At 31.6% G+C, this 20,498-nt stretch overlaps 2 protein-coding genes across 4 annotated transcripts in view; both read right to left on the bottom strand.

Moving 5' to 3' along the window:
• Positions 1–4,008, bottom strand: part of LOC143254135 (uncharacterized) — a 73,638-nt gene extending 69,630 nt beyond the window's left edge. The window contains exons 1-2 of one of the 3 annotated variants that reach the window (XR_013029970.1): positions 3,234–4,008; positions 1,021–2,353 (exon numbers count right to left, since the gene is read on the bottom strand). The gene's annotated coding sequence lies outside the window, so the exon portion shown is untranslated. The other 2 variants (XR_013029971.1, XM_076508927.1) reach the window with 2 other exon arrangements.
• A 12,694-nt stretch (positions 4,009–16,702) lies between these two features.
• LOC143254133 (uncharacterized) lies at positions 16,703–19,751 on the bottom strand. The gene is made up of 2 exons (XM_076508925.1): positions 19,647–19,751; positions 16,703–19,159 (listed from the first exon to the last, which is right to left on the bottom strand). The coding sequence occupies exons 1-2, from the start codon at positions 19,662–19,664 to the stop codon at positions 18,767–18,769; spliced, it is 411 nt and encodes a 136-aa protein (XP_076365040.1). The 5' UTR covers positions 19,665–19,751; the 3' UTR covers positions 16,703–18,766.
• Positions 19,752–20,498: the final 747 nt, after the last annotated feature.

Genomic DNA, 20,498 nt, shown 5'->3' with positions numbered 1-20,498 from the left:
ATTTATACATTAAAAGTTTAACATACTCAATAGTTTGAAGTAACCTGAATTAGCTGTGACCAATTATCCTCTGCTATTACGATTTCCTGCAACCAAATTTTGACGGTTATTCTTTGTTAGCTCACGATCCAATATACTTTCGTATCCCAAACTGCTCTTCTAGCTTTCTCCACCTCTCAAGCCATAGGTAGCGTCTAATCCTCTGGTTGTGTCCCTTTCTAACACTTCTTATTTTCTCCTTTATTTCCATTACTTTTATAAAAACCTGGATCACTGTTACTCCAATGTCTCCCCCTTTCTTTCCGTGATCACCGCAACCCCAAGATGTTCGGGGTTTCTATTGTTATTTCCATTTTGAGCTTTACATCCTATAATGCAGACCGTAGTAACGAAAAGGAAAAGGAAAACCTGTGATAAAAAAATATATATTAAATTTCAATTTTCTTATGAAATTATAACCGATTAAATAATCTACAGTCTCGTCGTGGAAAGCTTGTATATATTCAGTTTTTTTTTTTTTTTACAAAGACAATATATTTCCCCTGAAAGCTCACAGGATACAGAGAACTATCAGTACACACGTGCATAAAACAATGATGAATATAGAACAACAATGATTCCATAAAATATGTTGAGAAAGTTTCCGCTGCACGTTTAGCGTTTTGTCTGTTATTAATTGACGCTATCAAGGTCACTCAAGTGGTTATGGAAACTATGGACACTGTATTAATGAATGGAACCAGTAAAAACCTGTGACAGGTTGACACCACCATATGATGGAATAAAGTGAAGAAGAATTGATTACAAACAAGCTTAAAATATCCTGAAACGTAAACAGCTCGCTTATTGATCAAATATCGATAAAAATAATGTGAGTACAGATACAAGATAAATCTCCGGGTCAAACATTTGACCATGTAGTAATATTTCTTTTGGAACAATTCTTACTTTATTCAATTTAGTGTTCTCTGTTTTCTATTGTCAAAATAATCAAACCAAGTTTCTTTGAATGTTTTTTTTTTATTTCAAAATTAAGTTTACAGTAATTTCAAAAATATATTTTTCTTACACTTTTATAACCTTCAGGCTGTTAATTCAATAAAGACAAGATTTCATAACATCATTTCTTTTGGTGATAATCCGGATCCTTACAAGCTTTATAAAAGAAAAATATGTATAAAGTTGCATATAAATTAAATTAAAAGCACAAAATTGTCGATGTTGTAATAAGTAAGTTATTTAATTAACTTTAATTATTTTGAAAAGATTGGGAAAGTTTATTCGTGATGACGAGAAACCAACTTCAAGTAAAAATTTACCTCAAGATGTTTGGTATGGGTATTAAAACATTTACTAAGATTAAGTTGAGAACAACATTTCCACCTTCTCAGGTCATCTTCAGGTTGACAAAGAGTTGAAAACTTTCTCTTGGTTAATTTGAGGAAGTTCATATTTTAACACAACTATAACTTAATTGATTGCGAACAGGTATCGACTGTCCAGTGATTTGAAAAGCCGAATTATTGTAAAACACAAGTCCCATGTATCTCTTTCCGGTATTTTTACACAAAATAATGTGCCGAAATCTACTGTTCATAGCATAATTGTCAAGTTAAAGCTTACAGGATCAACTGCTAACCTACCTCATTCCGGACGCCCCACTAAAATTTCAGAAGGAACCAAGAAGAAGGTTCTCAGACAAGTTAGTAAGAACCCTTGTTTAACACGTAGCGACATACAGAAACTGGTAAAAAAACTGGGGTGAAGAAATCACCTCTTCAGTTACAAATTTGTTACTCTCTTCTGGGTTCAAAGCATGCCGTCCACGTAGATCTCCATATTTAAAGCCAGTTCATTTAGAAGCACGATTAAGGTATGCAAGAATACTCATTCTTTGGTCAGACAAGACTAAAATCGAGCTTTACGGCCACAATGATGTTCGCAATATTTTCTGTAAGAAGGGGAATGAAATCTTCCAAAGAACACCGTCCCTACTGTTAAATATGGAGGTGGCTCGATCATGCTATGGGGCTTCTTCAGCTTTTCTGGTGTAGGCAGTCTTCACCGCGTCAAAAGAATCATGAAAAAAAGAAGAGTTCGTTGATATATTTGGCACTTATATCAATAATTATTCTCGGAACTTGCAACTTGAGCATCGTTGGATCTTCCAGGACGACAATGACCCTTATCACACATCAAAATATCTGCAATCTTGGTTGAAGAGGAACCATATAAGCGTTTTGGAGTAGCCATCGAAGTCACCCGATCTCAACCCAATTGAAAACGTTTGGCATGAGTTGAAGACCAGGGTTCATCAACGTCATCAGAAAAACTTGCAAGAATTGGAGGCCTTCTGTAAAGAAGAATGGAAGAAAACACTAGTCGAGTACTGTCAAACAATCATGGAGGGCTATAAGGAGAGATTGCGCCAAGTAATTTACCTGAAGAGCTGCACAACTAACGATTAAAGTAGACGTACGAACACTTTCTGTTCCTCCTACATTTGATTATTTGTTTATAAACAGTTTATTTGTCGTTTAATTTACATTGAAATGTAAGTATATGTGTGGTGAAATAATATTTATAATACACTATACTTTCAATATCCTAATCGTGACACTTTTTAAGTTATGAGGAAAAAACTATTCACGACGCAGTTGTACGAACACTTTCTATCGTATCTGTAACTTATCGCTGCTATCAGCGTCTTTTATCCTATCTCAGTTTAATGAAGATGAGGATAGTAGTAAATTTTCTACAGTTTATTATATAAGTTAATTATCGGTGAAATTGTAACACAACTCACTAGAAACAAATAGTTGTATTTGTTGAATGATATCATTTCAGTATGAAAAGTAGCACTTCTCTACGCAGAATAATATGAGATAATTAAACCAAAATTAATTACTGTTCATAAGAGACCTGATCTTATTTCGGGTCATTATTACTGAAACATAAATTGATGAAGTAATTGTTAGTAAGGAACTCTTATATAGAATATAAGAAATCCCAGTAAACCAGCACTTTGACAAATGAAATAAGAAACAAGAAGAATTATGTTCAATTTCCCACCACGCTCTTCAGTAATTAAATTTTCTCTATTTATCCCACATTATTCTGTCACTTCTCATACTGGAATGATAGCAAGCACCTAATACAACTATTTGTCTCCGGTGAGCTAAGGTAGAATTTAACCGATAATTAACATACAAAATAAACAGTAAAACACTTACCACTGGCTTCATCTTCATTAACTGCAATACGCTAAAATACGTTGATATCAGATGTAAGTTAGTTGGTTATGTTAATAGTGCTCTTCAAATTTACGAATTTATATAATATGTTGTTATGACGCAATCATAGTGAAGGTCACAGCTCTGAGTTACGAAACTGTTCTCACCCAGATTACTACTTACTGATTTTAAATTATACAAAGGTCGTACTTTATAATTGGCTATCTTCTTCAGATGTATTGATAAAAGAATTTAAATCACAAATCAACTGAATAAACCTTATAGAAATGCTTTTAATTTTCTTTTTGATACTGATGTGCATTCAAAGTCCGATATCATGCTGAATAAGCATTTCGTATTTATATCGCTTGTTTGTCCAAAAGTAAAATACAAAGTTATTCGTTTCGCTTTGTTGTAATCTGAATTATTGTATGTGAAAACTTTAATTTGTTTGTTATTTAACACATTATTATTTATTTTTTGTCACATTCCAAACGAGTTTAGGTTAGGTACAGATACGTTATGTTGTGTGAAACATTATAACTGAGTTCATTTAAAGCTATTTAGGTGAAAATTAAATATTTTATTTAGATTATACGTTCTACGGTGCGTCCAATAATTACTTCTTACTGACTCATTATTCTATGTTTCACAGTATAGACAACTGAATATACGGAAGACTCAGCAGAGAAACCGACGTGATTTTACTATAATAAAAACACACAAACACAACAGTTTATAAATAAGCTTTCCGAACGCTAATTTTTATTGTCAAATACTTATTTAATAACAATTGTTTCACAGTTGGTATAGTATGTATGATTAACAACTCATGTTCTCATAAAATACGTTTATCTATCCACATAATTTTTTCCATCAACAACTCTTTACGAATCTGTAAACAGATCTGAAATTAATGCAAATAGTTAATTTACTTTACTAACTTGTTTCCGACTCATTGAAACGTGCTTCGTATGGTATGTTATATTTTGCTTATCAGGTTAGTTACACTTTTTTATTGATTATAATGTCTGTAATATGTTTAATTTATAATGTCTTTTTGGTTTATCGAAAGGCTTTTGTAAATGGTATTCCGCAATTTATGTTTGTCGTAAAAAATCCGGTTTTAAAAGAAAATGTAGTCAGCAAAAGATATTATACGATTATAGTGTGCATGTAACACTATTATTACATTCTGTTATATTTGTTGGAAATCTCTAAGGAACAATATAAAATACGAAAAGGTTAAAATGTAATAGGTTTAACACCTTTGTCTAATGTCAAGTATAAATGTGTCTTATAATGTTTATTAGTTTTTCATTTTATAAACTTTTTTTAATGAGAGTTATTGTACATTATTAGCTTGATATCTTGTTTAAAAATAACATAGATCTTATAACACATTGTCTTTATTACGGCTTATAATAAGCAGAAATCTTGTTCCCAATTACCTATTTCAAACCCTAGATTTGTTATAAAATTCTGATCCCTGTTGGTTCATTAGATAAGAAACTGGTGAATATAATAATACTGATTGATTGTTAACAGTTTTATTCAATCTTTTTGAACTGGACAATAACATGTCACACTGTTTTCCGATGTCGCAGCAAAACTGTAACCATGCAGGAAATATCGAAGTGTTTCCGAAAAGTTAAGCCAAAGAGCTCGTTCTACCACACTGTTTCAGCTCATTATTGAAAAGGAAACGACGAATATACGTCAATAGTAATATTTTATGTTGGGACTGAAATTGCTAAAAGTGAGAAATATATAAACTTAAGTTTGTTTGTTTTTAAATGTTCTGAAACTATGCTTTCATTCCATAAATGAATATTTCCTGTCAAACATTGTCTTGAATATAGTGCCATCTAGTGTGACTCAAAGAGTTTAAAAAAAACTTTTTTCGTATGTGTCTGAGATTTTATTTTAAGATTATGATAAAATCACATATAATAATCATTTCTGACTGTAGATGATAGTAAAACACCAACAGTGAATTTAACTAGTCTTACCGCCACTGTTTTCATTTTTCAAAATAAAAATAGATGGGCAGATGTTATGGTATCTAATAATAAACTGAATTATCAAAGAAAGCTTCGACAGTCACCTATCCTACTTCATATCCCATAAACTCACTTTGAGGACTGGCTAATTAAATATTAAAATTGTTTTGTTAGTGTCATTTGAGTTTTTGGCTCAATAATTTGTGATTTAGATTTGAGATTAGTGAACCAAATAATGATGAGTTAATAAATGCTGAAGTATTTCTAAATAACATTATAGCTAGACACGGTGTAACCCAGTATTTACTGACGGGTAAAGGTAGTAACTTCGTTTCTAAGTTTGTAAAAGACATTTATCAATTGTTAGGTGTCCAGAAAACTGAAACAACTGCTTTCTTCCAGTTGCTATCTTATTAGTAGAAAGATTCAACAGAACTTTGCTAGGTATGATTTCTCAATAATGTGAGAAAGATCAGAAAACTGGGGAAGAGCTTGTCTACTCTGAAATGTTTGTTCTTTACATTACATGGTAGAGATGCACTGATCCCTATACAAGAAATAATAAACCCAAAAATATTTTATCATGCGGTCGGTTACGATTACAAGACTGAGCTATTACGGAGAATGCAGTTAGCCTTTCAAACCTGACAAACATTTAACACAACCTTCTGAACATAGAGAGAAACAAGCAAAAAAAAAGGCAAAACCTAATGATATAGAGTTAATGTTAGCTCGACTGAAGGAATACGTGGTGTGCTAAAACCTTTTAACAATATGTTAAGCCATATGGAAGTTGAAATTAGAATTAAGTAGACAATATAAGATGTGTATATACATTGTTGTATATGTTATATATGCATATGTGTGTGGTTATAAGACACTTGTCTTTATATGTTTTAGTAATAAATATATCTGCAAGTTTACTACGATCATTATCCAACGAATGAGTGGAAACATGGCGGCACAGAACGAGAGTAGTGTACCGGCAAAAACTAAGATGGGCATGATTTTTATTGGAGAAGAAAATTTTGTATTATAAGGAGATAAGTGGATATTTTTCGAAGATATATCATTTTTACAGTATGTTCGATTAATAATATGATCACAAAAGGAAGTAATATCATTGGGAAATCTTTTATGGTAAGTAGTCGTGCTAATTTCGATGAGTGTGGTTTGGAAAGTATGACGTCATTTCATATGACAAATCAGGTAATAGCTATCTAATGCTTAGTAAGGATCTTAGAGAAAGGATTAACTAAAAACTATGAGGCCTTAGACGATATCTTGTTAAGGTAGAATATTTTATTAGAATTAAATATATTAAAAATAGGATTTTGATTTCCTATCGAAACACACAAAAACGTGTATTAAGAGACAGGTGTTAATGTTTTGAAAGTGTTAGTTAGTTCTAACTGTGGAAATGATAGAGGAAGATATGGTGAAATGTACAGAAGGTCCCATTAGATTCCCTGAACTGTGTAAAAATATAATAATTTTATTTTCACAAAATTAAGACACCAGGAACTTCGTTATTTTATATGTAAAAGATGAACTTACCTTATTGATATTAAATTAAATATAAATCGGTTTGATTATCGAACTGAGGCAATTAAATTGAGGAATAGTTGATATCCTAGATTGGTTAAAACTTGTTCTGCTCAAATCCAATGAATTACATTATCTGATAGTTTTAAGAGTAAAACTCAATATACAGGAAGTCCGATAAATATAAGAGTACCCGACTGGCAAGAACTGTTGTCTTTAAAAAAAACTTTGAGATAATTCAAAATATAATTGTAGAGTCAAACCTTATTGAGCTGTCGTCAAACATATAACATGAAATCTGAAACTTCACCTGTTGGAGAGCTGGGTAAAGTATCAAGGAATTTCATCAACATGTAGAGTGCTACAGGAGAAGTAAGTAACTGAGATAATTGGAAGTTGACTGATTCAGTAATGATAACATTATGTTTTTTATAGTTAAACTAGTAAGTAAGGTGATATACACAAAACGTGAAAGACTGGCTTCAATGATATGTTGTAAGTTAGATGAGCTGTTTGAGGTCAAGAATAACACCAAATCAGGCCCGGGCAACAACCAAAGATTGTCTTTCTCACAAGGCACTGAAGTGGTTGAATTATGTTACGAAAGCCCATCTGATTTTGATGTAGAGTGATTTTTAATAGGTACACGTTATTATTAAATTCGTAATTAATTGGTTAGGTTAGCTCATCGTAAGTTAAACATACAGATGACATTTTAATAGAATCAATTAATATATATATATGTTTGAGAATCTAAAAATAAAATGTTTGAGAACAGGTATAGAAGGACAAGATTAATTACCCAGAGACGATAACAAAAGAAGTTTTGAAATATTACTTGAAAAACAATCAATGGCATAAAAAAGAAAACCCACACCGCGATAATGTTATTCAAGTAAAAGAAAACGTGAGCGGAGAAGTTGTAACTGAGAAATTGAAGTGCGTGTAAAACAGCGCAGTGCGCGAGTAATTACAACGTTCCACTCCTTGAAGAAATTTCTTGTATGACTTCCAGACCAAGAGAAGACCAGGAAAAACTAATACTTAAATGAAGACGAATGAGGACACGTCTTGATTGCTACGGACGGCATGCAATTTGATGTATTAATTAAACAAAAGCAATATAAAGTACACCTATATTAATCAATGTTTACTTAATTTGGAGTTTCTTTTACAATTATTATATGGTGAAGTGTTATATAGCTAATGAATGTTATGTGTTAACGTACTATCATTAAATGTGATTATTACCAATTACTATATCTATGAACAAGTTTATAATAAATACATGGTGTATATATATATATATATATAAATTTTAATAAATACATTATTAATAGAAGATTGTAAATAGTGATGGATATAAGATGTAAGGCTGGAAAAATTGAGGTTTCGCGAGTAAATATCTGTCAGATATAATTTTTTTTTTCAAACGACTAGAAGTGAGGCCGTGCTAAATATTTTAGAAGCCTCGTATTATAATGATTAACAATGAGAAGTGTGATACAGGATACAGTGAAGTATCAGTACACACGTATATAAAACAATAATAATTATAGAACAACAATGATTTTAGCGTTTAGTCTGTAACTAGTTGACGCAATCAAGGTTTGTAAAGGAGTTGTTAAAACCATGAACATTGTATTAATGAGCTCAATCATACTTAAGGCCATAATTGTGAGTTACGATACTCATGTGGTGTAACTCTCTGTTTATTAATTTTTTTTTTAATTAAACAAAGGTCATACTTTATAATTGGCTGTTTTCCAGATGTATTGACAAACGAATATAAACTATAAATTAACTTTTAATAAATTTATAATTATATAAAGAATAAGTTTCAGTTAGCACTGAAATCTTATCATTTTATGAAAAGGAACCGTTGATTATATTATGTGGAAAAAATTGTTGATTGTAAAGTGAGAAACAATTGGTTACTATTATTGAATTATGATTCAAGAGTATTTTTCAAACCTCACAAAAATTGTCAAGGTTCAGTAAACATCAGTTAATTACTGGTTTATAAGTGTTTTTCTTTGAAACAACGTCTTGAAAACTTTTATTTTTCTCTTAAACCTTTTGTAAAACATTTTCAAATTGACTAAACTATTTACCGAGAATTTCAATATTGAGTTTATCAGTACTTATGTAAGAAGACTGGACAAAAAAGAAACACAGAACATACAAAATAATTGTTGCTTTGTGTGTAAAGACTGGAAATCCATAGATAAGTTACATTTCTCTCTCGCAGTTTCCTACTTATCACATTTTAAGTTCTCAATTTACAAAACTTTGTTACGTATTACTGCTAGCACAGAAATATTAATTGACGGATGATGTAAATAACAGTTTTCTACCAGAATTTCACAATAATGCTATCTGCATCCTGTATAATACATGGAGACCTTTGACAGAAATTATCATAAACTGACTTCACGAAAACGGTAAAACGTCAGTAAGACTGCTTGCCAAATGTACATTTTGTTCAGAAAACTCTGTATATAAATTAATTAATAGTCAAATTTATTTCTATATAAATATAGATAAATATCTATGTGTATATAATATATATAATAACAGTCTTGCGTAAAACTTTTGGTTTGTCTCTAAACGTATTTCTTTCTTGACGAGTTGACCGATCCAGACGCAACCTGGAATGCTAATTTAATAGTCCGAAACGAATTTCATGTCAAATTTTCTAAAACGTAGGAAATACGTAAAATTATTTTTTATATATAAATTCTTATGTCGTTAGTGCAGAATCCTTCGTAAATATTTAAATTTGAGCAAAGGTCCCATCACAAAAATATTCTACAAACTAAAGAATGTAAGTAAATATTTCAGCATTTTAACTTGTTTTCCATAATAATCAATATATGCAATCGTATAATACGCAGCTAAAGTACAGAACAAATGTATCATTCTAATTTCCCACCCTTTTCTGATCCATACCGTTTAACTACCATTTATACTAATATTGAAATAAGTACTGAATATTTTTTGGATATTTCTTAATATTGAAGTGGAATATAAAAAAAGGTACCAAGATTATTATTAATTTAATGTATTAAATGCGCCAAATTCAAACAGTTCAAATCTCGACCACATCTCTACAGGAAAGATGACTGCTTCGAGCAACAACTGGCGAAATGCTTCATCATTTCTGCCAAATTTCTCGTTTAGATTTCTACATCTGATCGACTTCCCCTGCCCTACAATAGTTTTCTTAAGAATAAATAATAATGAAGCAAAACTTAAAATGTAATTTAACGTTCAAAAACTTTGTAAATTTAGACATCTACTTTAAGTATATCTGTAAAAGTTACTTATTTTCTTTGTATGCACGAAAACAATAATATTTCTATTAACACGAAAGTGTGCCGTTTGAGCAAACCACCCTAATAATACGTTAGCAATGAACGATTTTTAAACATAATGAAGTCATTTGTTCTAATGTAACATACTACATGTTTCGACTAAACATTGATGTGTCTGAACAAGTTAGACCAATGTTTTGTCGAAACATGTAATATGTTCTCTCAGAATAAATCGCACCTTTATGCTTAGAAATATTTTTTTCCAAAATTGTTATTGATATTAGAATAATGTGATTGCTTCCTCACCCATGTAAAAGACATAGCCGTAACTGCAATTTATTCCACGTTCAACTTAATTTGTCCTTTCAGCACTTAACACGTAACTTTCAAAGTATTATACTTGAAATGTAAACAGTGTTTTACAGAATCTTTTGTCTTTCGTCCCATACCTCAATTCACGCTACTGGTATTGAACGAAAATCCAATTCGGTGATAACAAAGATAAGAGTGGAAAGTTTATTTTTAAACACCTTTCTTTACAAGCCGTAATAGAATGAAATCAAAATTGGCGGTCAATCTACTAGCTACACTTGTAACATTGACAATAAATAATTCTGAAGAAAATATTCATTCATCAATTTACCTGGCTGCGTTGTTTGTTCCGTTTAGGGCAAAAAGGTAAAGCAACCAAATTTGCCTGCAATTTTAATTTCATTCCTTTAAGTCACACATTTAATTTTTTTTTCGCCGCACATCACTTTCACATTTAATTTGATCAGACTTTTTATCAATACACGTTAGCAAATCCCATCAAATAAGAAATGTATAAGATCACAACAATATTATTCAAAACAGAACTTTAAAGATACGTTTTTTTCTCTAAACAGTGTTATTAGCTTATTTATAGTAACGACATGGAATGTAGACTAACATATTTTTGTCATTTACCCTATGAAATCGACATAGCTCTATCAAACATCATCATTTATACAAATGCTTTAAATAACATCTCCTGATGCTAAACATTCTTTGATGAGAATAATTTTATAAAATATAGTAAATTTGTTCAGAAAAGTTGGCAATGAATAATCAATAACAATCGTCGAATCTTGTGATTCTTTTGAAAATTTGAGCTAGAAACAGCTAATCCAGTTTGCTTGGTCTAACAAATATTTTTCTGTCTGCACTTTCTTTCATCACATGGGTTTGTTGCTCTAAATCAACATTCATCAATCCTAATAACGATGAACTAAACATGGTGCACTTTTATTCGTAGGTGAAGCTGTTTTTTAAAAATGTAAGACCAGTAACCCACGTGACGTTTTACGTTGGGGTCTGCAAACATTTTCGTCAAGTTTAAGCGCTTTTAGTGGAATAACTTCGCAAATGTCGCTTATATTTACATCAGATTAGGTTTGTAAATATGGGTTAAAAAGATACATCTGTGTACCAAATTTTAACAAAAATGTTATGAAAGTTAAATATTGATTCCTATCAAATAAAGTTTCAACACTATAGTTGCGAATGAAGATGAAAAAGGTAAAAATACAATTAAGGTTTTTCACCTTATATATCACGAATTTCATAATAGATTGCCTTAGAATTTGGTATGGGAACTAAAATTTCAATAAATATAAACACGGGATAGTTTGGGTTACCAGAGTGTGAAAGACAGAAGATAGAAAAACATTTAACTATTACTTCTCTTAACTCTCCAGTCGGATCGTCACCTTGTCGTGATGAGAGAGTATGCGCGTGACAATGATCCTGAGAGCGATGTCGTCGGGAGGCTTGCGATCCTGATAGTGTCATCCATGTTGGCAAGATCGAGGGTGAGGTTCCTGAGAAAAAACGACCCAACCCCAACACCCACCGTGGACTTCTCAACGGCAGGATGGGTGGACGAGGGCTGCAGCAGTTCTTCAAGTTCTAATCGTCTTGGTTTTCTTGCCATTGGACTCAACTTGTTGACACGGTTAAACACCGTGTATCTGCTGGTGTGCAACGTCATTCACACGTTAAGTCAACTCACGCACTTACATCTTCCAAGTTTAACAAAGTTTCCAACATTTTGAAAAGAAGCTAGAGAATATGAAACAACACCAACTACTACTGAAACCTCTCCTTCCCCTTAAACTGACCTGCCATTACAGCCAGAAGGCCTGTGCAGCAAGGATTGGGTTCATTAGCTATCTCCGGACCCATGTATGATCTTAAAGGGCCATCATCCTTCACCTCGAAGGATTACCACGACTCCTGTTAATAGCTCTCAGTATGTCCTACAACAGGTTGTTTTGGCTGTAAGACTAACAAACGTGTGTCCTAATCTACGTTTCTTATATAATAGTATAATATCTCTCAATTTTCTGTACAGGGATGAAATGTATCTGGACATTCTTTACTCGTAAAAAATTCAACTGTTTCTGTACTGCAGTGTACGATATCTAAGCGTGCTATAACGACATATGAGATGACTAGACTTTAATTTCCATACTGGGATAGAATATATCAAAGATTGTATTCTATAATATAGTCTCTCTGAACTTTCTTTGGTACGAAAAAAATTATTTATCTTTCTAAATTTTAACACAAGTTAAAAGTTCCATAAACATGACTGTTTCATTCTTAAGACACCGATTAACAAAATAAATTTTACCTCTCCCAAGACAAAAAAACAAAAAACGTTTCGCTGAAACTCTCACTGATACCTTAGATTTTCAGAAATAAGAATGCAGTTATAAATTCCCCTGAACGTCTCAGTGCACTATATGGTTTGCAAAGAACATCAACTATTGTTATGGTCAGGTAGAAACATAGTGATAACACTATCCGTTATATGAAAAGTAAGTATGAATTAATGATTGTTTGTTTGTTTTGAATTTCGCGCCAAGCTACACGAGGGCTATTTGCACTAGACGTCCCTAATTTTGTCGTGTAAGACTGAAGGGAAGGAAATTAGTCATCACTACTTACCGCTTTATATCAATTATCATTTTAAAACATTAAAAAGATAATGAAGGGAAGGAAATTAGTCATCACTACCTACCGCTAATTCTTAAACTACTCTTTTACCAACGAATAGTGGAACTGGCCGTAACATTATAACACCCCCACAGAAGGAAGTAGCTTAGATAAGTGGAAATTGACTGATTCAGTTATGATAATATTATGTTTTTTGTTGTAATATTAGTAAGTAGTGTGTTACACACAATACGTGAAAAATTTGTTTTACTCACATTTTGGAAGTTACATTGGCTGTGTAAGTTCAAAAATAATACCAAAACATGGCCAGTCAACAACAGAAGTTTCTCTTACTCATAGGCCACTGAAATGGTTGAATTATGTGACAATAGCCCATCTGGTTCTGATGTAGAGTAATTTATGATAGCTTCATTTTAATATTAAATTAGTAACTAACGGTCGTGGTTAGCTGATAATAAAATAGGCATATTGATCAAAATTAATAGAATTAAAAGATATATTCATGTTCGACCATAAAAAATGAAAATTTCGAGAACCGGTGTAGAAGGACAAGATTAATTTCCCACAGAGGATAACAAAATAAGTTATGAAATATTAACACAAAACAGTTAATCAATGACAGTAAAAGAAAACCGACATCACGATAGTGTTACTCCAGAAGAAGACAACTTGAGACAAGAAGTGTTAAGTATTATATCAAAATACGTGTAAAACAGTGAAGTGCGCGAGTAATTACAACGTTCCTTTCGGTAAAGACATGTCCAGTATGAGTTCTAAGAGAAGACCAGGAAAGAACTAATAGTGGAAGTAAGAAGAATGAAGACATGTCTTGATTGTCACAGATTGTGTCCAGTTTGACGTATTTATTAAACTTAATATAATATAAAGTATACCAGTATTTATCACCTTTTTTAGTTTATTTTTCTCTCAAGTATTATATAGTTAAGTGTTATATAGGTAATGAATACTATGTGTATAATTTAGTATCATTCATTGTGTTTACGAAGCATTACTATATCTACGAACAACTTTATAATGAATACTTGGTGTATACACTGCTGGACAAAATCTTCAAATCATAAAGAAAAAATAAGCATTTTACGTTGTTAGACAAAACCACTTATTTGAGTAGAAATTCGAAAGATGAAAATAAGAAAATACTCGATGGTCAAAAGTTTCAGACCATACAGAAATGAAGCGTTATTCGGTAAACACGTAACGAAATTTAGCTCAATATATGGCACTCGTATTGAACGAAAATCTTATTAGGTTGTGACAAAAATAAGACTGAAAAATTTCTTTTTAAACATCTCTCTTTTTTTAGCCGTAATAGAATGAACTCAAAATTGGCGGTCAAACTCTTAGCTACACTTGTAACATTGATAATAATTCTAAAGAAAATATTTATTCATTAATTAGCCTGGCCGCGTTGTTTGTTCTATTTGGGGCATATAAATATAGCTACCAGTTTGGCCTACAATTTTGATATATTTCCTTTAAGTTACACTTTCAGACCTTCTTTGGCCGCACGTCACTTACACATCTAACGTGTCTCTGATTATACCTTTCATGAATACACATTAACAAATCACATCAAATAAAGAAGTTAAAACATCATAAACTATATTATTCAGAACAGAGCTTTACAGATACGTTTCCTTCTCTAAACAGTGTTAATAGCTTATTTATAGTAACGCCATGGAATGTAGACTAACAGATTCTTGTCATTAATCCTATGAAATCGATATAACTCTATCAAGCCTTATCATTTTAGTTAAATGCTTAATATAACATCTCCTGATGCTAATCGTTTTTTGATTAGCATAATTTTCTAAAATATTGTAAAATTGTGCAGAAAATTTGGCAGAGAATAATTATTAACAACCGTCCACTGCTGTGATTCCTTTGAAAGCTTGACATAGAAACAGCTAATCTAGTTTGCTTGACGTAACAAATACTTTTGTATCTGTACGTCCTTTTATCTTTGGGTTTGTTGCTTCAAATCAGCCGTCATTAATCCTAATGACGATAAATCAAAAACGGTCCACTTTTATTCGTAGGTGAAACTGTATATTAAAAATGTAAGACCGATAACTCGACGTTTTACGTAGGCATGTGCAGATATTTTTGTCAAGTTAAAGCGCTTTTAGCGAAATAACTTCGCATATGTGGCTTGTATTTATATCAAATTATTAACATTATTTACTGGTAAATAATTCAACTGTTTATATACTGCGGTGCACGGTATCTAGGCGTACTCTAACGGCATACAATATGACTGTATTTATTCTCTATACTGGGATAAATAGAACGTATCAGAGATTGTATTCTATGATACAATCTCTTTGAATCTTCTTTAGTACGATAAAATTAATTTATCTTTCTAAATTGTAACACAAAACGATATTATTCTAAAAACACGACTGTTTCAATCTTAAGACACCGATTAACAAAATAATTTTTTTCTTTCGTAAGACAAACAAAAAACGTTTCGCTGAAACTCTCACTGATATCTTAGATTTTCAGAAACATCAACTATTGTGATGGTCAGATAGAAACATTCTGAAAACACTGTCCGTTAGAGGGAAGTAAGTATGAGTTAATGATTGTTTGTTTGTTTTGAATTTCGCCCAAAGTTACACGAGGGCTATCTGCACTAGCCGTCCTAATTTTGCCGTGTAAGACTGAAGGGAATGAAATTAGTCATCACTACCAACCGCTAATTCTAAGGCTACTCTTTTACCAACGAATAGTGAAACTAGCCGAAACATTATAACATCCCCACAGTTGAAAGGGCGAGCAGGTTTAGTGTCATGGGGATTCGAACCCGTTACCCTCGGGTTACGAATGAATTAATGAACATATTTATTATAGAAATGCATAACAATTTTTAAATATAAAATTTGAGTTTTCTTGATATCAAAAAACAAACGACACAAACAAAACTTAACTATGTTTTTAAAATATATATTATGTAATTCCTTTACTTTGTTTTTTACATTGCCATACGTCAGTAACTGAACATTCCCGTCACACCAAACATGTTCGCCCTTTCAACAGTGGAAACGTTACAATGTGACGGCCAATCCCACTATTTGCAAGTAAAAGTGTAGCCCAAGTGTAGGCGTTGGGTGGTGATGGCTAACTGTCTTTCCTCTAGTCTTAGCGCAAAATTAGGGATGGCTAGCTCAGATTGTCCTTGAGTAGCTGACCGCGAAATTCGAAACAAACCAAAACAGGAGCTTAACATTGTATTTACTTGGCTAAGATTACCAATGATTCGTTAATTGGCAAATTTTGGTCAACACACACAGGAAAATTCTTTCGTGTCATTTACTCAATCTTGAGTAAAACATATTTCAGATTATTAATATGTAATTCAAATAATGTCGTCCTAAATTCATTGAATGACAACAAGTCAAAATGTTACTTCATTACAAACGACATATATTTTCAATAACAGAATCAACATTTGACACACTAATTTTGAGCTTTAAATTAATCTCTTCAAGAAATTAATCAGTATGTTCCCAAATTGTAAAAATAAATTTAGGTATATCATTTATTCTCTGTTGCGAAATACCTTTAGCAACAAAATTATTAAAGATGTTAACTTTTATGTTCAGTTGGTTTGATTTATTTTGAATTTCACGCAAAGCTACTCAGGGATTATCTGCGTTAATCGTCCCTAACTTAGCAGTGTAAAACTAGAGGAAAGGCAACAAGTCATCACTACCTACCGACTACTCTTGGATTACTCTTTTACCAATAGAAGAATTGACTGTAACATTATAACGCCCCACGGCCGAGAGGGCGAGCTGTTTAGTATGATGGGGATTCGAACCCGCGACCGTCAGATTAATTGTGAGTCGAGTGCCATCTCAACCATCTAACCTTGTCGGACCTTTTTGTTCGATTAAAAAAAATTAAATCGTGAACAAGTCCTACATATCCAGGTGGTTAGGGCATTCGATTCGTAATCGAAGAATCACAGGTTCGAATCTCTTTCACATCAATCATGCTCGCCTTTTCAGCCGTGGGGGAGCGTTATAATATGATGGTTAATTCTTCTACTCGATGTTAAAAGAGTAGATCAAAACTTGGCGGTGGGTGGTGATGACTATGTACTTTCCCTTTAGTCTTACACTGCTACAATAGGGACTGCTAGCACAGATAGCCCTCGAGTAGCTTTGTGCAAGATTCAAAAACAAACAAACAAAATGTTCTTTGTTTTCTGTTACGCAAAAATTAAACTAAATTCCAATGCAAAATTTATTTATATCAAAATTCAGTTTACACTAATTTCAATATATTTTTCTTTCACTACATTACCCACGGGTTGTTGATTCAACAAAGGAAATATTTAAAACATCACTTCTACCGGCGATAATCGAGATTCTAAGAAGCTGTAAAAAGAAAAAAAAAACATCTATAAAGTTTAATATAAGTTGAATTAAAAGAATAAAATTGTCGATGTTGTTTTAAGTAAGTTATTTAATTAACTTTAATAATTTTCAAAGGATTTGGGAAGTTTATTCATCATAACGTGAAAACCACTTGAAGCGGAAATTATCTCAAGACGTTTGGTATGAGTATTAAAACTTTTATTAAAATAAAGTAGAGAACAACGTTTCCACCTGTGTAAGTCATATTCAGGTTAACAAAGAGCTGCAAACTTTCTCTTTGTTATCCTGAGGAAGTTGATCTTTGAAGACAACTATACATTATTTGATTACTGTTGTAATTGGTTTCAATATGCACTATACTTTTATTTATACATATATATAGATAATTTTTCTGTTCATATAAGTTCAGTTTCCATTAAATGTTATTATAACCGACATATAAATATATATATACCAGTGGGATTTTTTGCAACAAATAATATATCACAGACGCTATTTATGAATCTCCTGTTATTTCCTTTCAGCTAATTGTGAAGTAAAAGTTAAAATGTTCCATTTTACCCTTTAATAAAATCGAAGATTACTTACGCTGAACAAACACAACTGTTCTCTTTCTTCCCCCAACGACTTATCGATGACTTTAGTAACATAAATCGCTAATATTTGGTATAGGTTCTATGCGACAAACAAAGATCACATTGCCCAATGTGTAACATTGCATTAAATAAACAAAGTGACCTAAGGCCCTTATGTTTCTCATTTCATACCTGATACGTTTTTTAATGTGTATAAATTTTAAACTCTTAAACATTACACATTACCTAGAAAACCAACGACTTATATTAACCATTAGAAGGTGGCAATTTTTTTTAAATATTCAAATATTTTACAAACATTAAAGTTATCACACCAGATTCTTCCAAAACCTTAACATACGAATGACAATATGGTATTATAGTTATTAAAAAAACAGAGTGTGCATTCTTTAATCCTGTGACACAATGTTCATATTAATAAAAAAGACATTACATAAGTCACGAATTTTGAAAATGTTGGGGTAAACTTTGACCAATGATAGGGAAAGCATAATTTCAATCAGCGATTCTCAGATACACGAGTTGAGAGGTGTGGCCTGGTGGTTAAATTGATTAACTTTATTATTTCAAAAGTGAAAATTTGAAACTCTTCCGTTTATAAATGTTGATATTCTTTCTTATTTATACTAGCTTGAGCATCGAAATTAAGTGAGTTGTTTCCAATTACCCTCCACCAATACGATTTTATGCGTCCAAATGTAGACTGTCATTCATTCTTAGTTCATTATACAATATTATATCACTTTCTCCTCTTCTGTCGGAATTTGCTTGTCTTGCTGTTCGTGTTCCTTTTGTTAATCCATCTCTTAAGTTAGGGTCACTGTCAAAAACCAAGCCTACATCTATGTCTCTTTTAAACATATTCTTCTTGCATCTTCCATTTCCGTTACATATTCCGAAATCTGGTTTCTTTTCAAAACCACTTTCATTCCTACGTCTGTTAAGAGCTCTGCTATTTCCCCCTATATATTTGTAACCGCTATTAACATTGTGGATGTTGCGGGTTTTTTTGTTACTTCTGTTTTCAGCGTAACTTCCTTCAGTGTACACCGTAAGCCTTAAAAGTAGAATAATATTCTGTAAAAAAATAAATATTAAATTTCATTTTTTATGAAACTAGGACCATTAAACAACCAAGCTATTTGCTTCTTCCGTGAGAAAATTATGTAGATCCAAAGTTATTTCACAGAAACATACAGTTACACAAACTAGTACGATGTAAATTAGCTTATCCTATAACTTTTTCCCCATAAAGTTTTAATATTTTATTGCGAAATGCTCATACATAGATCAAATTAAGTATAAAATAAATGGCATTATTCATGTTTTGTCTTAATTGTTTATCCTAATTTGTATTAATAACTGCAATAGAAATAACTCATTAATTTAGTGAATCTAGTCAACGTAAAGATTATTTATTAATTTTGGTCTATTTATCTCATATTATTTTGCCACTTATCATACTGGAATGATACCATGCTACAAATAAAACTATTTGTTTCCGGTGAGCTGTGCCAGAGTTCAACCGATAATTAACTTACAGCATAAGCTGTAAAACACTTACCACTGACTTCATCTTCATTATACTGCAATAAGCTAAAATACGTTAATATCAGATGCAAGTTAGTTGGGTTATGTTAATAGTATTCTTCAAATTTACGAATTTATGTAATGTGTTGTAATGACGCCATCACATTGAAGGCCAGTGAGTTACGAAGCTTTTATGACCCAGATTACTATTTACTGATTTTATATCATACAAAAGTCGTTTTTTATAATTAGATTCTTTTCCAGATATATTGATAAACAAATTTAAACAACAAACCTGCCTTAATACGTTATAGAAATGTTTTTAGTTTTCTTTCTGATACTGATGTACTTTCAAAATCCGATATCGTGTTAAATAAGCCTTATAGCGTTTATATAATTTGGTCCAAAAGTAAAATACACACATAATTGTTTCCCTATGTTATAATTTCAATTACTTTATGCAAAAACTTTAATTTGTTTGTTTTTTATTTTACACATTATTGTTATTTATTTGTTTGTCACACTCCAAACGAGTTTAGGTTTGGTATCGTTACGTTAAGTGATGTCAAACTTTTTAAGTGAGTTAACTTAAGGCTATTTAGATGAAAAGTTACACTTTTTACTTGAATTATACGTTACACGGTACGTCCAATAATTACTTCTTAATGATCTATTGTTCTAGATTTTACAGTACAGACAACTGAATATACGGAAGACACAGCAGAAAGACCGATGTGGCTTTGCTATTGTAAAACACACAAACACAACTGAATATAAATAAACTTTCTAGACGCTAATTTTTATTATCAGGTTCTTATTTAATAAACTTTTTTTTCATTGGTGTAGTATGTATGATTAACATTTCATGTTCTCATTAAATAAGTTT

This window comes from Tachypleus tridentatus, chromosome 6 (assembly GCF_004210375.1).
Source record: "Tachypleus tridentatus isolate NWPU-2018 chromosome 6, ASM421037v1, whole genome shotgun sequence".
In the NCBI taxonomy this organism is placed as follows: domain Eukaryota; kingdom Metazoa; phylum Arthropoda; class Merostomata; order Xiphosura; family Limulidae; genus Tachypleus; species Tachypleus tridentatus.
This window is presented reverse-complemented; position numbering and strand designations above follow the sequence as displayed.